Source organism: Bombus huntii, chromosome 12 (assembly GCF_024542735.1).
Source record: "Bombus huntii isolate Logan2020A chromosome 12, iyBomHunt1.1, whole genome shotgun sequence".
Classification (NCBI taxonomy): Eukaryota; Metazoa; Arthropoda; class Insecta; order Hymenoptera; family Apidae; genus Bombus; species Bombus huntii.
In genome coordinates, this window is record NC_066249.1 from 4,429,032 (window position 1) to 4,447,782 (window position 18,751).

The 18,751-nt window shown below is 53.2% G+C and overlaps 1 protein-coding gene across 3 annotated transcripts in view; it reads right to left on the reverse strand.

Annotated features, from left to right (window-relative positions):
• LOC126871723 (T-box transcription factor TBX20-like) overlaps positions 1 to 18,728 on the reverse strand; it is a 42,330-nt gene extending 23,602 nt beyond the window's left edge. Inside the window, exon 1 of one of the 3 annotated variants that reach the window (XM_050630852.1) lies at positions 7,052 to 18,728. In XM_050630852.1, the coding sequence (XP_050486809.1) occupies positions 7,052 to 7,082 (31 nt within the window). In that variant the 5' untranslated portion in view covers positions 7,083 to 18,728. The other 2 variants (XM_050630851.1, XM_050630850.1) reach the window with 2 other exon arrangements.
• Between the last annotated feature and the right edge of the window lie 23 nt (positions 18,729 to 18,751).

Below are 18,751 nucleotides of genomic sequence, written 5' to 3' on the forward strand. Positions count from 1 at the left end.
AAACGGACCGGACTGATGCTCGTAAACAGGAATTAACATACGGTGGCGATCGTAACGGGCAAAGGAACAGTCAGCGAGCTCGGCTTGTTACGTTTGTACATTTGGCCCAAGTGTCTGGTCAATTTGGGCGAAACTCTTCGTCGCGAGTCTGACTCGCTAAAGTACGGGAAGGGGTTGAATTAAATACGACGAGGCAGTGGAAATACGTGGGAACGTGCGAAACAGAAACGTGGGCTCGTTAGCGCGATACGAAAACTCGCCATCTCGTGTACGTCGTCTCCCTTGAAAGCGACAAATACAGCGAGTCAACGAGTAAAACGAAATAGTCGCGAAGCACTGTTTCTCGTCGCGACGCGATTACCATTGAGCGTGTCGATTTAAAACGAGCGAGATGAACCGAAACGATACGGGAAGCCGAGTATAGAGGTAATTAATCGAAGCGAGCGCGCATCTGCCACGAAGGTGGCGCCTAATTAAACCGTCAGATTTCAAGAAAGCCAATCCACCGCGCCCAGTGTACACAATGTTAATTGCAGCCGTCACGATACCGATCTGTTAATTTGTACTATTCCGCGCGAACAATGCGTCTTCCGGCGTCGTATCTCAAATTGGATCCGCGGGTGATACCCGTGCGTTTACGCACACTTTGGCGCACACGTGTCGCGAGCGGGAAAAAATTGCTTCTCTCGAGAAAGTATTACCGAACACGCTTCGCAGGAGAAACCCTCTTCTCCTGCCTCTCCCCTCCTCCCCTTTCTCTTTCTCTTTCTCCTCGCCAAAGAACCGATATCGGGCGTAATTCGACTCACGGAGAGAAACCGTTCGATCGCCGATCCTCCCAACGAGACGCCACGTTTCGAGAGCGAGAAAAGCGAAGAGAGGAGTAAAAAAGGAACGCGTACTTCCGGACTAGTAGCAAAGAAGCTACCATTAAAAAGCGGAAACGAGCGTCGGCAACGAAGTTCCCTTAACCGATCTCGGGCGAGCGATTCGACTTTCGAACGTCGCTTAACGTCACGACATCGCGCAACACACGCAACGTAGATACGCAACGCGCGATATTGTTCGACGCATCGATATTCGCAGCACGGAGAGACGTAAGAAGAGACAAAGCAGCTGATGCGAAATAGCGAAACGAAAGCGAGACCGTTCGAGATACGGCGGCGGGTAAAGCGAAAATGTAGCGAGCGAGAGGATGCCGCGGAAATCGTACGTAACGTACCTACGTGTATAGTCGTGGACTAACGTGGAGAAGAAACGGTTCTAGTCCGTTAGGAAGATCGGTCGAGAGTCGTCGATGCGGAGTGGAAAAGCGTACGATTTAAAAAGTTAGTTACCGTTCTAGAGGCGTTTGGCATCGTCGTTGGAATCGTTTCCGATACTCCGGCCAAGCTGTACACGGGCGAAGGTTTTCTGAAGCGCGCGTGCCCAAACCGGTTTTTCGTCAAATTTTCGACGACGTATTTGACAGATATAGCGCCAGGCCAATTACTTTCACCGTTTCTTTCCAACGTTCCGCTGTAAACGTTTTCGCGGCGATCCAACGATCGTTAGTGGCGACGGAAGGCGAATCGTAGACGTATCGGCGCGTATTGGAAAAAAAAAAACGCGACGAGACGCGAGGTACTCGTTACGAGGCATCGTGCGATCAGAAAGACGGGGAAACGGCGCGAAAAGGGAAAAAAGGCTGCGAAAGGCGAATGGGCGTCGATCGGCGGAAATTTAACGATGCAAAGATAGAGAGGGGCACTTCGGAGAAACCGATAAACGCGTGGATGAGAGAAAGAAGAGGGCCACGAAGCGCGTTAAAAAGGAAGGTAAGTTAACAGCGCATCGCGTGCGTTTCTCGCTGGTTGCGTGCATCATCATCGCATCTGCGTGCATGTACGCACTCACGCAGGCCGTGGCACTTGTCGCGCACGCATATCCCCTGCTCCCCCTGCACTCTACCTTAACCCTATCTGTGGTAGAGTCGGCCGACCAACAATAACGCGATTCCAAAGGCTGGGCCGTGCGCGTGTTGCGATCGACTGGACGAGTGAAAAGAACGGTCCGCGGGCCGAGGTCGTACAAACGATTCGCGCGTAACAGACGACAAAATTCCACGATTTCCTTATTGAGCCATCGAGCGGGACTGGTTTCGTGAAACGCGTGCGTCGCTTCGAAACAGCCAGTCGGCTCGACAACGGCGACCATCGGGGAAAGCCGGGTGTTAAAATTAACACCTCAACCGTGCGTGTTGCGTGCGCTCCGACCTCGACGTTCTTTCACGACATCACGCATTCGCGGTTTTCATCTCGAATTCCTGTTCTCTGCCTCTCGCCCTCTTTATCGCGCGTGCACACACACGTACACGCACGCGTGATCCCGCTTCTGTTTTCGACACGACAAAAGAACAGATTGCGGTGAATCGTCGATATCATTAACGCACCACCACCACCACCACCACCACCACCAACAACAACAACACCGCCGCCACCACCACCACATCACCACAACACCAGCATCGTTCGAGCAAGGAGAATTCTCGAAAGGTCCAGCAACGTGGTCGCGCGAGTAGCGCCGACCGCCACTCTAATGGCGAGGTACGCGATAAAACGGAGGCAATAACAACCTGCTACGTTCCGACCGTGTCGTGTGTGCATTAATTACGTTGTATAACCACACGCGACGCGTTACGACCGTACGTCTTCGACGTTGATCTCCAGCGTGTACTCCTCTCGTCCGAACGAGTCGGATGTAAGATACTCGCGAGACGCGTTTGTTCGCGGCCCTGGCAATTTCAAACGGCACACAGACGCAGAGTGGACGTATCGTCGCGGCCAGAAAACAACCGGAAGCAGAGGAGAGGGAGAAATAGAGCGCGACCAGGGGAGAGAAGAAAGCACGAGGAATAAAAGGGAGGAATCGAAGGCAAAGCAACAAAGAGAAGAAGAGAATCTCGGTTTTGAGTAGATGGCCGATGGGGATCGAAAAGAAGATCCGTGAGGGTGCAAGCCTTACCGGAAGCTTTCCGGACAACGGAAGGAGTTAAAACTCTGGCCGTAGCGTGCCAAGAGGTGGTCCCACGTTCCATGATCTTAAGGCAAGAAGAAATATGACCGAGCTACTGACGTCAGCTTCCTTTTGCCACGACCGACAGTCGACCACCCAGAATCCTGTCACCACCCAGCCGTTCGAAGGATGTTGTTCAAAAGGATCGACGGAACGAGCCGAATAACGATCGCGTTACACGAGTTGACGCGCTTCCTTCTAGATTCCTGGCTGGTACCTAAACTGACGAATACGGGAAAGAGAGAAAGAGAGAGAGAGAGAGAAAGAGAAAGAGTGAGAGAGTGAGAGAGAAGGAGGCAGAGAGAGAGAGAGAGAAAGAGAGAGAAAGAGATGACACGGACAAGATAACTGGAACGTCGAATCGAACACGAACTTGGACAGAGATTCGAGCACCATTACCCGGCATTAACGTTTATCGTTGGGCGAATTTCATTATTAAGTCGTTGAAATATCCTTTGGATAGCGAACACGCTACATCGCCGCGAGCCTGAATCGATTTCACGTAGCCGTTTTACTACAGCACGCTTTTACATCGGCGTATTATTAATGGAAATTTTTTTCTCCATTATCCGGTAGCATTGCAAGACGTAGAACGTATTCGCGAAACAATGATTACGGACGGCGGCGATAGAGGTCCTATGAATCTAATTGCAGTTCGTATTTAATGTTTTCCACCTCGCCCACTCTATGTGGCAAAACTTGTTCTTGGGAACGATTAAGAATCTCTAGATTGCTACGGGAGCTGTAATGGCGTCGTTAACGGTGCTAATGTGATTACCGGCTGAAAGCACCGGACGAGTTCACGGAGACAAAAACAGGAGCAATTTACGTTCCCTCGTAGAAAAATCGTTCGTCCGCGATGCTACTTTTTCGTTTGAAAATTAACGCGGATTCTTCGTCCAACCCGATAATTTTCTTTCCTCTTCGTCCACGCTGGCAAGCACCTCGCTTATCGCTTCCGAGTAAATATCTAATTGCTATCGCTTTTTTCTTAACGACGCGAAATTCGAAGAAAACGTAGGTGAATCGTACGCCAGGCTTCAAGCAACCGGGGCAAAGATAGTCACGATCGTTAATTTGGGTGCGAACAGGTAAAATTTACGCGGCGCGGTTCGTTGGCAACAATTAGTCGCTTATTTTCTGCTCGCCGGTGCTCCCATTTCGGACGCTAATTGTCATCTGACCCGCCAAATGCGTTTTTCGATCCGACGCTTCACGTTCTATTTTCACGCCTCTGATAGATCACGAAATCGTAATCGAACCGACCGAAGGTAGTCAACGCCTTGGCTAATGGATGTGGAGCGACGCTTAGCCAAACTAAACACGGCCAGCGACCAACAACGACAGTTTTATCGTTGGAACCGAGTCGACGCGACCGACTCAATTATCGTCGAGTTATCGTCGCGTGGCGTGAGGCGTGAGGTGCGAAACGTCGAGATTCTCGTCGAACGTTGTTCGTCTTTGCCCGATATCTCGCGTCGATTCGCAGACTATGCACGCGCCACTACGTTCTGGCAACGACCAGTCGAGGTTCGTCGGAACTCGACTCGCGCACCACCGTCGGATAGAAAACTGCTGGCCGCGGATCTCTGCCCGTAAGAGTCAGCTCGTTCGGATCTCGAGTTCCACGATTTCCAGGAATATCGGTGTGCGCAGAGGTCGCGACGTCGACGACCGACAGGTTTTTCGAAACGTTTAACCATCCGCTCGTGCGCTTTTATAGAACTCGTGCCGATTCTTATCGAATACCATTACGCGCAAACTCGAAGAAAACACGTCCATTCGCGTGTTAACGAACGCGTAACGTTTGCTCGTCGCGCAACGATCGTAATCCTGCGGTTTTGCGGGCGGAAGCGAAAACGGAGCAGAAGGTTGTTGGAGGTGCGCGAAGGTGTGAGCCGCGCGAACGACGTTTCGGAAAGAAGAGAGAAAATCGTGGAAAACTCACGGTGATCGAGGGCAGAACTGGCGACGAATGCTTTGCCAGTTGGACATTCCAAGCTGGTATTAGCGGTAGCGGCGGCGTTGCCAATGCCCTGCAGGTGGTAATGCCCGAAGGACGGACCCCTGGGCGCCATGATGGCCGCGATGCTGAAGTCCGTCGCTTTTCCCCTTTCCCCCTTTGTAGGCATCCCTTCTCGGTCGACGACACTTTGATTCCGATTTTTCCCTCGGCCTCTTCCTTCTCGCGTCCGGTGTTGCCTTTGTTTCTCGTTCGACGTCTCTCTTCCGCTCCCTCTCTCTCTCTCTCTCTCTCTCTCTCTCTCTGTATCTCTCTCTCCCTCTCTCTCTTTCTCTCTTTCCGTCTCTCTTCTTCGCTCTTTCTCTCCGTCCACCCGAACGCAAACACTTTGCTCCGTTGCCGACAGGAAGCGCACGATACGCAGGACGATAATCACCAAGCCTCACTCGCGAAAATAAACGTTGAAACTACTCGGACCCGTTATCGGTTTGCCGGTTCCCGTTGTACCAGCTGGACCCCGGTTACCATCGAATAACGCGACAACGACGATCAACGACAAGCCGAACACCGGCGCGCGCTTCCCATCGACTTTCTCGACGCGAGAATCGGCGAGGATCGCGAGGAAAACGCGCAACGAGAGTGGAACGAATCGCGAGGACGCGGAACGTAGTCCGCGCGATCGGTCGGTCGGTGGCGTTGGCGAGAGGATGCTGCTGCTGCTGCTGCTCGAAAGGTAAACTTACGACGAAGAACGAGACAACGCAAAACGAACGCGTCTGCGCTGCTCGACTTCCCGGACTTCACTGGGCCACCGCTCCTCCTCCCACGCGCACCGCTCGCCCCACCAACTTCGCTCGCACGGCAACGACGCTCGAGCCTGGCCGCTCGCGAAGCCCCGATAACGACACCGAAACCGACCCGGTGCGCCCGAGAGAGACAAGGAGAGCGGAGCCGCGCGTCCTACGGCTCCCCTATTGGGCGTTGCTTTTCGGGGCTTCCTCGAGCCGTCGAGGCGGTCGCCCGAACTCGAGGGATCGAGCGCCCGGTCACGTGACGCTACCGAGTCGTGGAAACACGGGAAACTACGATACGTAGGAACGCGAGACAAGGGCGGTGCGCACCGGAGGCGCCTCGTTCCAGGCCACGCCTCCGTTAACCACCGACACGACCACCGCCGATAACTTCGACCATCGCCGTATCGTTACCACCTCCACCGCCCCACGCGCCGTCACCGTCACACAGCCGCCGCCGCCGCCTCCGCCGTCGTCGACGACTACACCACCACCACCACCACCACCACCACCACCACCACCACCACCATCGCCATCACCTCCACCTCTCCACCATCGTTCTACCACCGATCGCGGAGGTATCTCGAAGCGGCGGCGTGGCAGCGGCACGGTGGTCGCGCAACGACGAAAGAGAGATCGATCGACCCCTCGTGCACCGGATGGCCGGCGTTTGTACGTATCTACGTATGTACCACTGCTGTACATACATTGGCGTAGCACCATTTCACGTCCAGCTTTCCCTCTATCTGTCTCGTTTCGCTGATCGTCCGAACGATTTACATACTGCCGTGTCGCGACTTACAAACAGCCGCTGTTTTCTCCACGTCGACGACGTTTTGCTCTTTTCGCTGGACTCCGAACGAGACGACAGCGCTCGAACCGTGCAATTAATCGGACGGAAGGACCGGACGAAAGTGGAGAGATCGAACGACGTGGCTTTGCCCCCGACGATCTGTACCGTGCGTATCGCGTTTACGTTTTCGTCGTAACGCGGCGCGCAACGCGGTACGCAACGAAAAGTTAGAAAATCGTTGAATCGCGTGGCGTTTACGCCATTGACGTTGGCCCAGGCGTCGCGATATACGCGTATCTACAGCGGCTGCTAATAGAGGCGTATTCCGGTGTTGGATCGACTTGCCAGGTACACGGTTGCGTCGAGATCGCTCGCAGTGAGAATTTGCTTAGTCGTTTAGCAGCTCCGAAGAAAGTTTCAGCCTCTCTACTTACCCTATATCTTTCTTACCTATATCGTTATCATCACGATGTTCCGCCATCCTTTCACGTGCAACGACCCGTTGTACGTATCGCGTTCGTCTCGAACGTGGAACGACTCTTGGACGGCCGAACGTTCGCGAATATCGTCGATCCAAGTGATTGCCGGAGTTCCGATCGTTCCATAGCCTGGGCGTTTCTCACGAACTGCGCCCCGAACCGAATCTCTCGCAAAAGACAAAAGGGCAAAGGGGAACGAAGACACCGGTCGAGTGGAAACGATGAAAAAGATGAAAACGAGCTGCGGGGAGGAGATAGAAGGACGCGCGTGCAACTCTATTGCTAACAAAGGGACAGAAGCATAGTGGCGATAAAGACCGTTAGATACGTTCGGTAGACGTATCTCGATCGATCAAACGTCAGAGGATCCGGGCTGTCGGTGTCCGAGAAGCAGCAGCGTGAAGCGCACGATCGCGAAGACCGTGTTTTACCGCATTGGTTGGATCTTCGAGAGCACCGAGGGGAGATTTACGGCGTGTGTTTAGGCACTTAGCCGGTCTACCTAGTTCCCCCCCCCCCTTTATTATACTAATTTCTCGGGCATGTCAAAATACCTATCGTGTACCGGCCTCCTGAATTCTATTCGACACGCTGGGTGCCCCCGTAGTCGACCGCATAAAGGATCCCATCCCGTATAAAATATGAAGACCCGTCTCTCTCTCTCTCTCTCTCTCTCTCTCTCTCTCCTCCTCTCCTCTTCTCCTCGTCTCGTTCGCCCTGTCTCTTCTTCAGGTAGCTGAAAAGACGCGGCATGCTGGAGGAGTCTTGGAACGAACCGCAGGAACGAGCTGTCCTGGACCCCCCGTTTGCTTTGGCATTCGAATGTTTTTAAGGCGGTTGCGGATGCTCCGAGGTGTCACCGTTTCCTTTCAAATTCGTCACCCGTGGTGAAACTCGCCGTTTAACAGGCTACGACTGTATCCACTTAACTGAGTTTCTCGTGTATACGCGTAACTTCCGACCAGGCCGAATTTTACCAAACCTCGAACGTAAACTACCTGCGCGATTACGATCGAACAACTACGTCTCAACTAGGACGGCGAGGACCCTGTGCCTTCTCGTTCGCCCTTCTTACCTTCGAGCGAGAAAAAAGTCCACGTCTCGGTGAGGCAAGAGGGTGCGAGAGGGGAAGAGGCGGGCGAACTCGAGCGCACGGAAAAAGGAAAAACACGTACATAAATCAAGGTACAGCGAGGAAAGGAAAATCGCGAAGGGAAAGGAAGGTAGGAAGGAAGGAACGAGACTGGACGTGGCAGATGGAGTGCGAAGACACGGGGTGGTATCGCGTCCGAGAGCCGCACGGTACGACGCAACGGAGAAGTACACGAAAGTCATTCATCATCGGAAGAGAGGAGAGGCTGCGCGAGCTGCACGCCTGGCCGCTGGTAGTTGTGGTTACCGTTGGCGGAGGAAGGTAGAGACGGTAGAGGTGGCAGGCCACCCACGCTGTATACACTCGAATTCGGTGGCACGGCTGACTCTCCGACGTACGGGCCGTCGTCGTTGTCAGGACGCGGCCGATGCAAATTGCAAATGTCGCGCGAAACTCTGTAACGCGATCGATGCGATAAACGAATTCGACAAGGCGATACGGAAGCATCGTCGCGAGAGTTGGACGTTGGAAGCTACTGGAGAAAACGGAGCTACGGAGCGGATACAAGAGGGCTATCGATGGATGAAAGGAAAACCGACAAAGGCGCTCGTTGAAATCGCAGCAATTACGCACGCAGCAGAACAGAGCAGAGCGTATCCAGCGATGTCGTGAACGAAGGATAAACTAGAATCTTTCATGGCACGAGCTTCTCGGCTTCTCGAGTGGCTTCTGGAGAGGGTAAACACACGGTTTCTTTCCCTCGCCCCTTCGGGCGTTCCTAATAATAACAACGAAATTACTGTTCGTGGCTGCGATAACGAGGAGACGATGTCGAGGGAAGAGCAAAGAGGACCAGCTTGGTCGAAACGTTGAAAGCGGAAAGGAAGAAGAGACGTAGACGCGCCTCTCCAAAGGGACAGCGGATCACACGGTTAGCCGAGAGAGGGAAAGAGAGCGATCTCAAGGACTCGGTCGGCCGTCGAGTGCGTCGCGGCGCCAGCTTTTCCATGCCCCAAGTAGGGAATCGAATCTGCCGGCGTGGAAAACGTAAACCGCTTGCGAGCCTGTATACGCAGAGAGCCGACTCTCTTCTCCGGTCGTCGGCCGCCTTTTCGAGCGCTTTCGCTTCGGAACGAGCGAACCGTCGCGTCCAGACGACCACGAACGCGTACTTACTTACTCGTGCGAGCATCTGCCACGGATGGGATAAAGCCGCGCGGGAGATACGATTCCGAGCGAACCGTAGCAACGAGCAACGATTATTCAAATTAAAGCAGATACGAATCGCCGAAAAGCCCGTAGGCGCGCGTATAGCAAGCACTTCTCGCTAGCGCTCTTCGCAAGTTCCGATCGCGCGCACGCTAAGCGTACATAATGCGGCCACATGCCGCGCGCGACACATTCCTCCTCCGCGTTCCTTTTTTCTCCGCTGCAACGCGCATCAACGAGATTACGATGCGTGGGCTCGAAAGTAGCGAGACGAAGGAAAAGGACAAAGACGAAGAACGACAGGGGGTGGGATGAGATTCTGGTAAAGATCGGAGCGGTTGGTCCCTGCGAAACAAAACGTGTATTCTAATAGCCTCACCTCTGGCTACAGATAAATAAATAAATACGTAAATAGATAAATAAATAGAAACGAGGAAGAGAACAGGAAATAGAGAGAGAGAGAGAGAGAGAGAGAGAGAGAGACATGCGTGGCGTTAGAACGCGTGTAAGTGACAAAGTGGAGAACTATATAGGTACGTCATGAATAACTCATGTGGCTGAGAAACATTCTCGTTGTCGTGGGTGTGTTCTCTGTTAGTAGCTGGCAGCGATAGCGATTCTCCAAGCGTTTTAACTTGGCCGATTGGCAGGATAGGTACAGCAGGGTCGAGCGATCGACGCGCGACCGCTATCTTTTTGAAATCGATTCTTTAAACGGCCAGCCGCTACCGCTAGGTATCGACGTCGATCCGTGGCCGGGAATTTATCCAATAACAAATCGCAGCCAATTATCGAACGGCTGTCGTGGTGGACAAATTTGCATGGCGAACGCTGCGAGCGACACACCGCGACAGTCTGTAACGAAATCGCCAGCCATCGTATCGTGCGAGCAATTTTGCCGATGGTAACGCGACCTCCAAATACCCGACAGCAAACACGAAAATTCCACTCGATCAGCAGGACGGCACGCGTAGCTATAGCTAGCGCAGCTATCGTAGACTCGTACGGGATGGAAGATCGCTGGCCGTGGTCGTCGACGGCTCGACGACCTAGAGAAAACGACCGTGTTACTGTGGTAATAACGCGACGAGCGCGGATAGTCGAGAAACCGGACGGAGTTAGCCGCGATAACGATCGCGAGAAAGCTATCGGCACGCGATCACGTCGACGCCCGGCCACGTATCGCGCTTGCACCGGGCAAACGTATGGAAACCGCGGAAACGTATGCGCATCGCAATCGAAAGTAGGCGGGATCACGAGGCGAAGCTGAGATCTCGAGACTACAGGGAGGAAACGCGAAGAGGAAACGCGATTACATCCGGTTCGAGCGTGTTTGTTTATCGCTCTTCCTGACATTTCGTGAATCGCGCTGCCTCGACTGAATCGATAAATCTTTTGCTCTTTCCGACGCGGAGAACGAGGGAGGCCATCGTTAAACGGCGTATAATTTAACGATGTACTAAACTCTTTATCGTACACCCCACTCGAGGCGGCCGCGTCGTGCGTCGAAAACTGCAAACGTGAAACGTTCGTTTCGCTACTGCGAAATAGATCTATCCGATTTTAGACACGTACGTATTTCGTTCTCGCGGCCACGTTCCGTGCACGGCGAATGAAACATCGAGCGCGATTACGGACGTCGCTGTGGCGATCGATACCGCTGCTCGATGTTTTTAATTTACCCGTGATTAAAGCGTATTACGCGTCGACGCGTCGTTTCTTACGACGGCGTACGCGCGTACGAGATCGCTTCGGCGTTGGTTTATCGTGCGCTACCAATTTGGGCGATCGTATTAGGCGCAAGCGTCGATGGTTTTACGCGATGGTTATACGAGTTCACGGTGGTTCGTCTAGGCGACGACGCGGCAACGAGGACGCGTAACACCGTACACGTGTGCGAGAGCGCGTAAACGGAGCGATGCAGCAGCCGCGTCGATAGCGAAGCCACGTCGAAGCGTAACGCGACGACGTGACGCGTGGTAGAAACCAGTTCTTCGACGCGCGGACGTTCGTCCACGAATTCCAACGTGGCGAGTATAATTCGTTAATTAGGATGTCAAAGGTGGTCGGTGAATCGCATCGGCTATTTGACGCAGCGAGGCGATAAACCGCGAATTACGAGACAAATCCGTCCTCGGGTTTCCAAGGCGGCCGAAGGTTAATATCGAGATGAGTATTAATTACGCGTGGCCAGCCGGACGAACATAATGAAGTCGGCATTTTATTGCCGCTACCGGTAGTAAGTTTGTTGGTGGAAAGAAGCCCGGACAAGCAGGAAACGTTGGCGTTGTAAATTTCGAGGACGCGTTCGTACGGGATTCCCGAAGATAAGAATCTCTGGTTCAGAGATACTGGCCCATTTTCACGGTATTCCGTGCCTTTACGAAAGGTCGTTTAACGAGAACCGATGGCTCGCGTTCCTTCAGCTCGACAGGGAGATCAGCGACGGATTATAAGGGGAATAAATTGTCCGCGGTGTCCAGGCGCGCGAGAAGCCACCGCCACGGCTGTTTCATCGTCTTTTGTCGAAGAAATCTCGTCTCGTCGAATCGACGATAAGGTTTTTCGAGTAGAGCGCGTAGGAGCGCCGAGAAGAGCCGCTCTGCTGGCTGGTTAAGAGACGGCGGTCGTCGAGCCGGAACCGAGGCGACAGGATGGAATTCCAGGAGGACCAGCTACGCGTTACAACGTGTTTCACACTTCGGGTTACTCGCCCACGCCCCCAAACAAATATATAATGCGACATTAGAATAACAAATACCGGTTGAAGCATCCACGCCTCGAGAGCCGCGGGGTGCCACGGCCTGTAGGTACGCACCTACATAAATACTAATACGCGCATAAATAAATATATCTGTGGAGCGATTCGCCTGGGAGGCCCCTGGGGAATCGTGGAAAATTCTGCGGATTTTTTGCTCGATAAACCACCGTCGCGGAACCAAACGTATTTTAGAAACGTGTGTTTACGGCACGTTCGCTCGCTCGCTCGCTCGCTCGCTCGCACGCACGCACGCACGCTTCCCTACCAAGGGTTTGAAACCGGCAATGGCGATCGCGTCGCGACAGCCGTTCCGTTTTCCCCGGCGGCGGGGCAAAATAAGAGCAGCGAGATGGGATTAATCGAGAGAAAAGCGTGCGCGTGCCAGCCACCGCTAAAGGATATTTCCTACCTAGCTACCGCTCCCGATAACGGTCGCTCGTAAAAATTCCGCCGTGAAAACTGGCACAAATTGCCCGGTTCCTCCTTATTTTTTCTTAGCCCTTCCGAATGGCGCGGCAGCGTCGGATTCCCCCAGTTTTTTTCATCCCTCTCGACGAGCGCCCCGCGGCTTGTACTTACACGATATCGAATGGCCGCTCGGGGACTCTAATCGAAATTAGTTTTTTAATTGGCCAGACTTATTCGGTCGTTGGGATCGACCGGACGAGGAAAGGGAGGGAGGCAGCGATCGAATAGAAGGGTGGACGCGCGCGCGGCAATCAACGGACGATCGTTCCGGTCTCTGTTTCGCTCGTTTCCGCCGCGTGACCCAGTTCTCCACCCCCGTTGACCGAAATCACCGTGACGAGAGGCGAAAGGAACGCGTATCGTTACGATCGGCTATCGCGATCGAAGGTGGAAAATTAGCGAGAGAGGAGACGGCCGGAGAGTGGCGTCGCGTGGCGTCGCGTCGCGTCGTCGTGTCGTTGCGAGAATATTAATCGAGTTTGCGAACCACGCTCGAAATAAGCGGATGATGTCGCGCGAACGTTACCAAGACGGAACGGATGGAAGGCGAGTCGCGTTCGTCTGCACCCGTTAACCGAATCAAGCTTCTCCGGTGGCTGAAGAAGGCGGCAGACACGGGGTGGTAAGGTGAATGGAAGCGGAAGAAACGAAGAAAGAGGGGGACGGACGTACGAGGGTGGGACGAGACAGCTAATGGCGAGAAAGGGAAAGGGTAGGAAGGGATAATGAGGAGGACGAAGAGAGTACCGGCATAATTCGCGCTCAAATATTGCCTCAAGAGGCTAGAGGAAGGAGAGAGAGAGAGAGAGAGAGAGAGAGCGAGTGGCTGTTTCTGGATAATTTCATAATTAACCGATGGCGGGAGGGAGGAAGAGGCGAGCAGGCAAAAAGCGAACGGCTCGGCGAATTACATTAAGCCGCGAAGGAAGCGGAGCTCGCAGATTCGATCAAACCGAAACTATTAAAGGGTACCCTTCGAAAATTATAAACGCGCTCGTTATCCACGATCTACGCGGCGCGATGTATCCGCGCGTTATCTCGAACGGGGCGGTCGAATTACTCCGCGATACGTTTTTTCGTCGTTTCCATTAGAAGACGCGGCAGAGCGAGAAGATGTTCCTCGCGCGCGTCGACGGGACGGCAGGTAACTCATCTTGGCGAGAATGCGCGACGTCTGCGAGCGGGATCGCGCGATGGAACGCGACGTCCTCGCCGAAACGGGCCGGTTCGACGTTGCGCGAGTTTCTTGCCGTTCTCCGGAGCGAGAGGTTACGCGAACGAGCGGGGAAATTTACTTTTCGAGTCTTCACCCTCCGCGAAGCGACTCGTAAATCTGTGTAAGGTCAGTGGAATGGGATTCGGGGAAAGGTCGGAGGTGAGGCGCGGAACGGGGCCACCCTCTTTCGAGATTGCTCTTCGAGCGGGACAGCTCGGTCGATAAAACAATTGCCGGGGGGATAATCGGCATTATTTACGCCGGATTCTCTGGTAGATAGGCGAGGGTAGCAGCTGGGGGCACGCGAGGCCAGGGTGAGAGGCAGCAAGGGGAGAAGAGAGAGCCGGTCTGCTGGAAGGACGGCAAGAGGGCTGTCGTATCACGAGCCGCAATACCCTTGGCGTAGCAGAACCACGATGCAGGAGGGTAGTTGGAAGAGAGAGGTCCGAAGAAGATTCCCCGGCAGTTATAAGCCTAGGGTGATCTCGTGCAGCGGCTTCGTCGGCTTACGGCTTATCCTACTGATCCGCCCTCGCCGTTAAACTGCTCTCAATTAGATACGTCACTGGATTTCGATGTCAACTGGCTGTATAAAGCCGCGATCTCTCCCGAGGGAGAGCCATTCTCCTCCTGTCGCCTGCCTTTGCTAGCAAAATGCAACGCGTTTCTTTTTTTTTTTTTTTCCCGATCGGAAAAGCCGACTTCTATCACGGACTGTCGTATACACGTTGTTCACGGGGAAAACCGATCTCCGACAAGCTAACGAGGCATCTTTAGCGTCTCCGTGTGTTGCACTTCTACAGCGTCGTATCTGGTCAGCGTGCGCGCGTGCGTGCGTGCGTGCGAAGAAGAAGAAGGAAACGCGCGCGTCGTAAATCACCGATAATTTGCAAATTCGTGGCGAACAAATAGCGCATTCAGGGACAAAGATCGGGGGGAAGACAGAGGCAAAGAGGATACAACGTGCAGCGGAACCACGGAGAGAGGAAATTGCCTACTTTCTAAATAGATGTCGTCCATTTAGCGGAAATTATGTGGCGAGCGCGGTCTTCTAATATTTTTACGAAATCCAGCTACGTAATTTGAACGACAAGCGATTACGAGAGGCACGCGAACCGCTTCACCGAACCGATAGACGTCGCCGCTTCGCGGCTCGCTCGCATCCTCAAACCTCTTTTCGACGAATCCGAACGACGTTGCGGTTCGACCGTTGTCCACCTACCGATCTTGCCGCCGCTATTATATCGGAAAGTGGCGGAATCCAAGATCGATGTCCAACGTCGGCCAAATGTTCCCTAGAACCTGTCATTTCGCGTCACGAGCATAACCGCCGACGTAATAGTCGCCGATCAAAGATGGCCGACACAATGGCCGCGAATTCCCGCGGGCACGGTCTGTTCTTTTCGAACGCCGACCTAAACGGTCGTCGTTCTTCCCGCTAAACGTTGACACGCGATTCCTCGCCGATGCAACGCCGGTACGGCGCGTCAGTCACACGGCGCGTTAAATACCATTTGCCTGCCCCCGATTCCAGTCCATCCTTTGTCCTCTACTTTTTGTCCGGATAAATATACCCTTTGAACTCGGTCAATTTCGTAAACCGGTTCGTACCCCTGTTCTCCTTTCAGCGCGTGACTTTCGAACGATTCTCGTCACTTACGAAACCGCTAACTAGTATCATCTACCTCGGCACGATAAATCGCCGCCCTTTCCAACCGACTCTTCCGTCTATTCTCTCTATCTATTCTCTCCTCGTTCGGCCAGACTTTTTCACGGTTTCGCGACCAACCGTACATTTCCGTCCAGCTACTCGCACGTTCGTCTCGTACGAACGCGGGAATATAAACGCGCACGGCGAAGCGATGGTACGGGGCGTCAGTCAGTTAGTCAGTCAGTCAGTCAGTCAACGAGCGAGTCGTTTTCGTTAGACAGGGTGCATGCGTAATAAGGTAGTCGCGCTCTATCTCTCCCTTTTTTCCAGTCCCTTCCTGCTTCGCCTCGTCTTCGGAATCCCTCCTACGATCCCTCGATACCACCCTACCTCGAGCGGTATACGAAGGAAGGCGGTGTGGCCGATTTGGCCGCTCCTTTCTCTACCGCCTCGACGAAATCCTCGCGCAAATACGCTGCCAGCCGCTCGCAACTGTTCGGGCTTATACGTGGGTAAACAACCGTTCCGTCCTCCGATGCAAATTAGATTGGAATTCGATACGACACGATCCACGTTACCAGGGGAAGAACTCGAGCACGCGCGCCGCTTTCGTTTCACCACAGTTTCCAACGAGAAAACTAATTTCTCGCGACTGATCGTGTTGGTCGAAGCGGCTGAAACGGAAATTTTCCGCTCGCGGTCGAGTCGAATCGCGTCGACGAAACACGGCCTCTTCCTTGTTTCGTTGTACGACGACGCTTCGGCCGATGTCTGTCTATCGAACGAATTACCTTTCCTCTCGTCGTTACGCAGCTTTGTTCGCTGACAATGCCGAACCGCACCGGGGATGCTCGTGCAAACAGAAAAAGGTAAACGGTAAACTGTCAAGGGACGTGACGAGTAGTCGGAAACGCGATTGAAAAGATGCACGGCAACGCGTTTTAAAGGATCGACCGGTCGAAAGCCACGCCACACCGATCCAACCAATTTCCTCTCGTATCGCGTTTTAGTTTGCCATTTCCAACACCAATTCATCGTTCGTCCTGTTCCTTTGAAAGAAATACCTTCCAAGAATTAGCGGTGGTCTTTACTGCCTCTACGCGGCAATGAATTCGCGAGGAATAAAGGTCGAGAGACGTAAAAGGAAAGGTAGTAACCGTTTCGACACTTTTACTGCACAGAGTTTTCCTGATGACGGGAAACATTACGTACACGTGCACGCGGCTGGATGCACGCCACTTGCCAATGTTGCTTCGAATAGCGAAATTAAGTCCACCGTTACGGTCGAGCTAGGAGTCGCCCCGCGGGCCACTTCGCACGATCGATTAGCGCGCGTCGAATCGCAAAACAGAGATTTCCCGTCTCGAATAATCGAAAGAGCCGCTCTTCTTTCGTTCTCGTCCGTACTTGGTCGTCGGACGTTCTTTCGTTTTTCCAGTTCGCTCTACGAACGATGCAACGCGCCGCTGGTTCGTAGATCAAACGTGGTACGTAACGAATCCGCGTACGCGTTACGCGTTATCGCGGTCACTCGCATTTCGTGTGATCTCGATTATGATTGTTTACGATCGCTACTAAACCATCGATACGCAACGTGATCGCGAATGCCTAGCGCGTTCGATTTATTACGGTCGCCTTGCACGCTAAATACCACATTTTTACGTATTTCAACGTTTCCTCCCGCCGATCGAATTTTATCATCGTCGGAGTTTTTCGTTCCCCCGAGCCATCAATTTCCAGCTACGTGATACATCCCTTCGACGATTCGAGAGCGTGCTGCCATCTAGAAACGTGTCGTCAAAGCGAGACGTTCGTTCGAGAGGGATGATAAAAGGCGTTCTGTTACCCTTCTAAAGCGAACGTAATCGAGCGAATAGCCATAATCTTAGGTGTATACGGGCATGAAATAAAATGGTGGTCGCGCGACGACCAAAGAAACCGAGCTAGAAAATCGGCAAACTATGGAAACGCAGAGGCGAAGAGAAGCTTCGGGAGGGTCTGGAACCGCCGGTTCTGCCATCCGACGATATTTCACGATATCTTCTGAGATTCTCGCAGGCCTGAGAGAAGACCCCCTATGGCCTGTTGGCTACACGAAAACATATACGTCACTGACGCGCATGGTTCGCGGCGATTCTGATGGATCCTGGGATTCGATGGGAACAAAAGAATGTTGGTTTAGCATGGAAGGCGTGTTTGTTATTCTGATGAGGTATAATGGGATGGATCTTGGGTGTTGATGCATGGCGCGTAGCAGGGTGCCAAGTCCAGAATCCCGTGGATCCAAATGGAGATCGGTACGGGCCCCGTAGGCTTCTTCGAGACCCCTGTAGACAGGGGCCGCAACACGTCCATCACGTGTCACGGTTATGTATTTAGACATATCTCACTACTATCTTCCATATCGTTCTTCCTCTCTTCTTCTCTTCCTCTCCCTTTCTCTCTTCCTCCCTCTTCACTTCGCTCGTCTCCCGCCGGCTTCCTCGCCACCCTCCGCCACCCTCCGCCACCCTCTTCGCTCTCTTCCACTCCAACGTTTTCGTTTATCATTTTTCTTCCCCCCTTCTACGATCCTCGTATTCGTCTTCACTTGCTACCAGCTTATCGTTTCGTTCCTCTTCCTCTTTAGTCTCTTTTAATCGAAACGGGGACCCGTTATAAAAATTCTACCTCGTCTCCGCGCGATTGCTATTCGCGAGTCGTGGGTACGTGGGCTGGAGAAATCACGCACGCGGTATATGTATATCCACGCGTACTCCTCGCGTCCTTAGATAATAGTAAATTAATGTCTGTCATCGAACCCCACCCTGCTTTCCCATTTCGATCGATCCACGTACCGTCCAACGAACTCGGTCGATTGGTTTTACCGCCGAGTCGGCTGGCAGCCAGTTTCTTTCGCAGGCAAGTGGTCGAAGCTGGACTCCGTCCCGGGCGAGTTGGCTCGCTATCGGGTCCATTCATCGTCTATAATATTTCAACGTTAATTTCCTAGATGGTGATGCATGACTCGCGTCAGTGTCATGCGTGCGCTCGTGAACACTCGTCATCATCGCGATCGTTTCTCTTCCCCGTCCCGTTTCTTCTCCTTTTCTTCTCCTTCCTCCTCTGCCATATCTCCGTCTGTTATTCCGAATAATCACGCACACGACACAGTGACTCTCTCGATCGCCGCTCGTTAATATCGCCTGCCGCGTGTAGTCGGTAGTCCCGGCTATCCACGCTGCTCAGGTAGTTCTCTGTCGATTGAATTTTTTATTGGCCTAACGTAGAAGC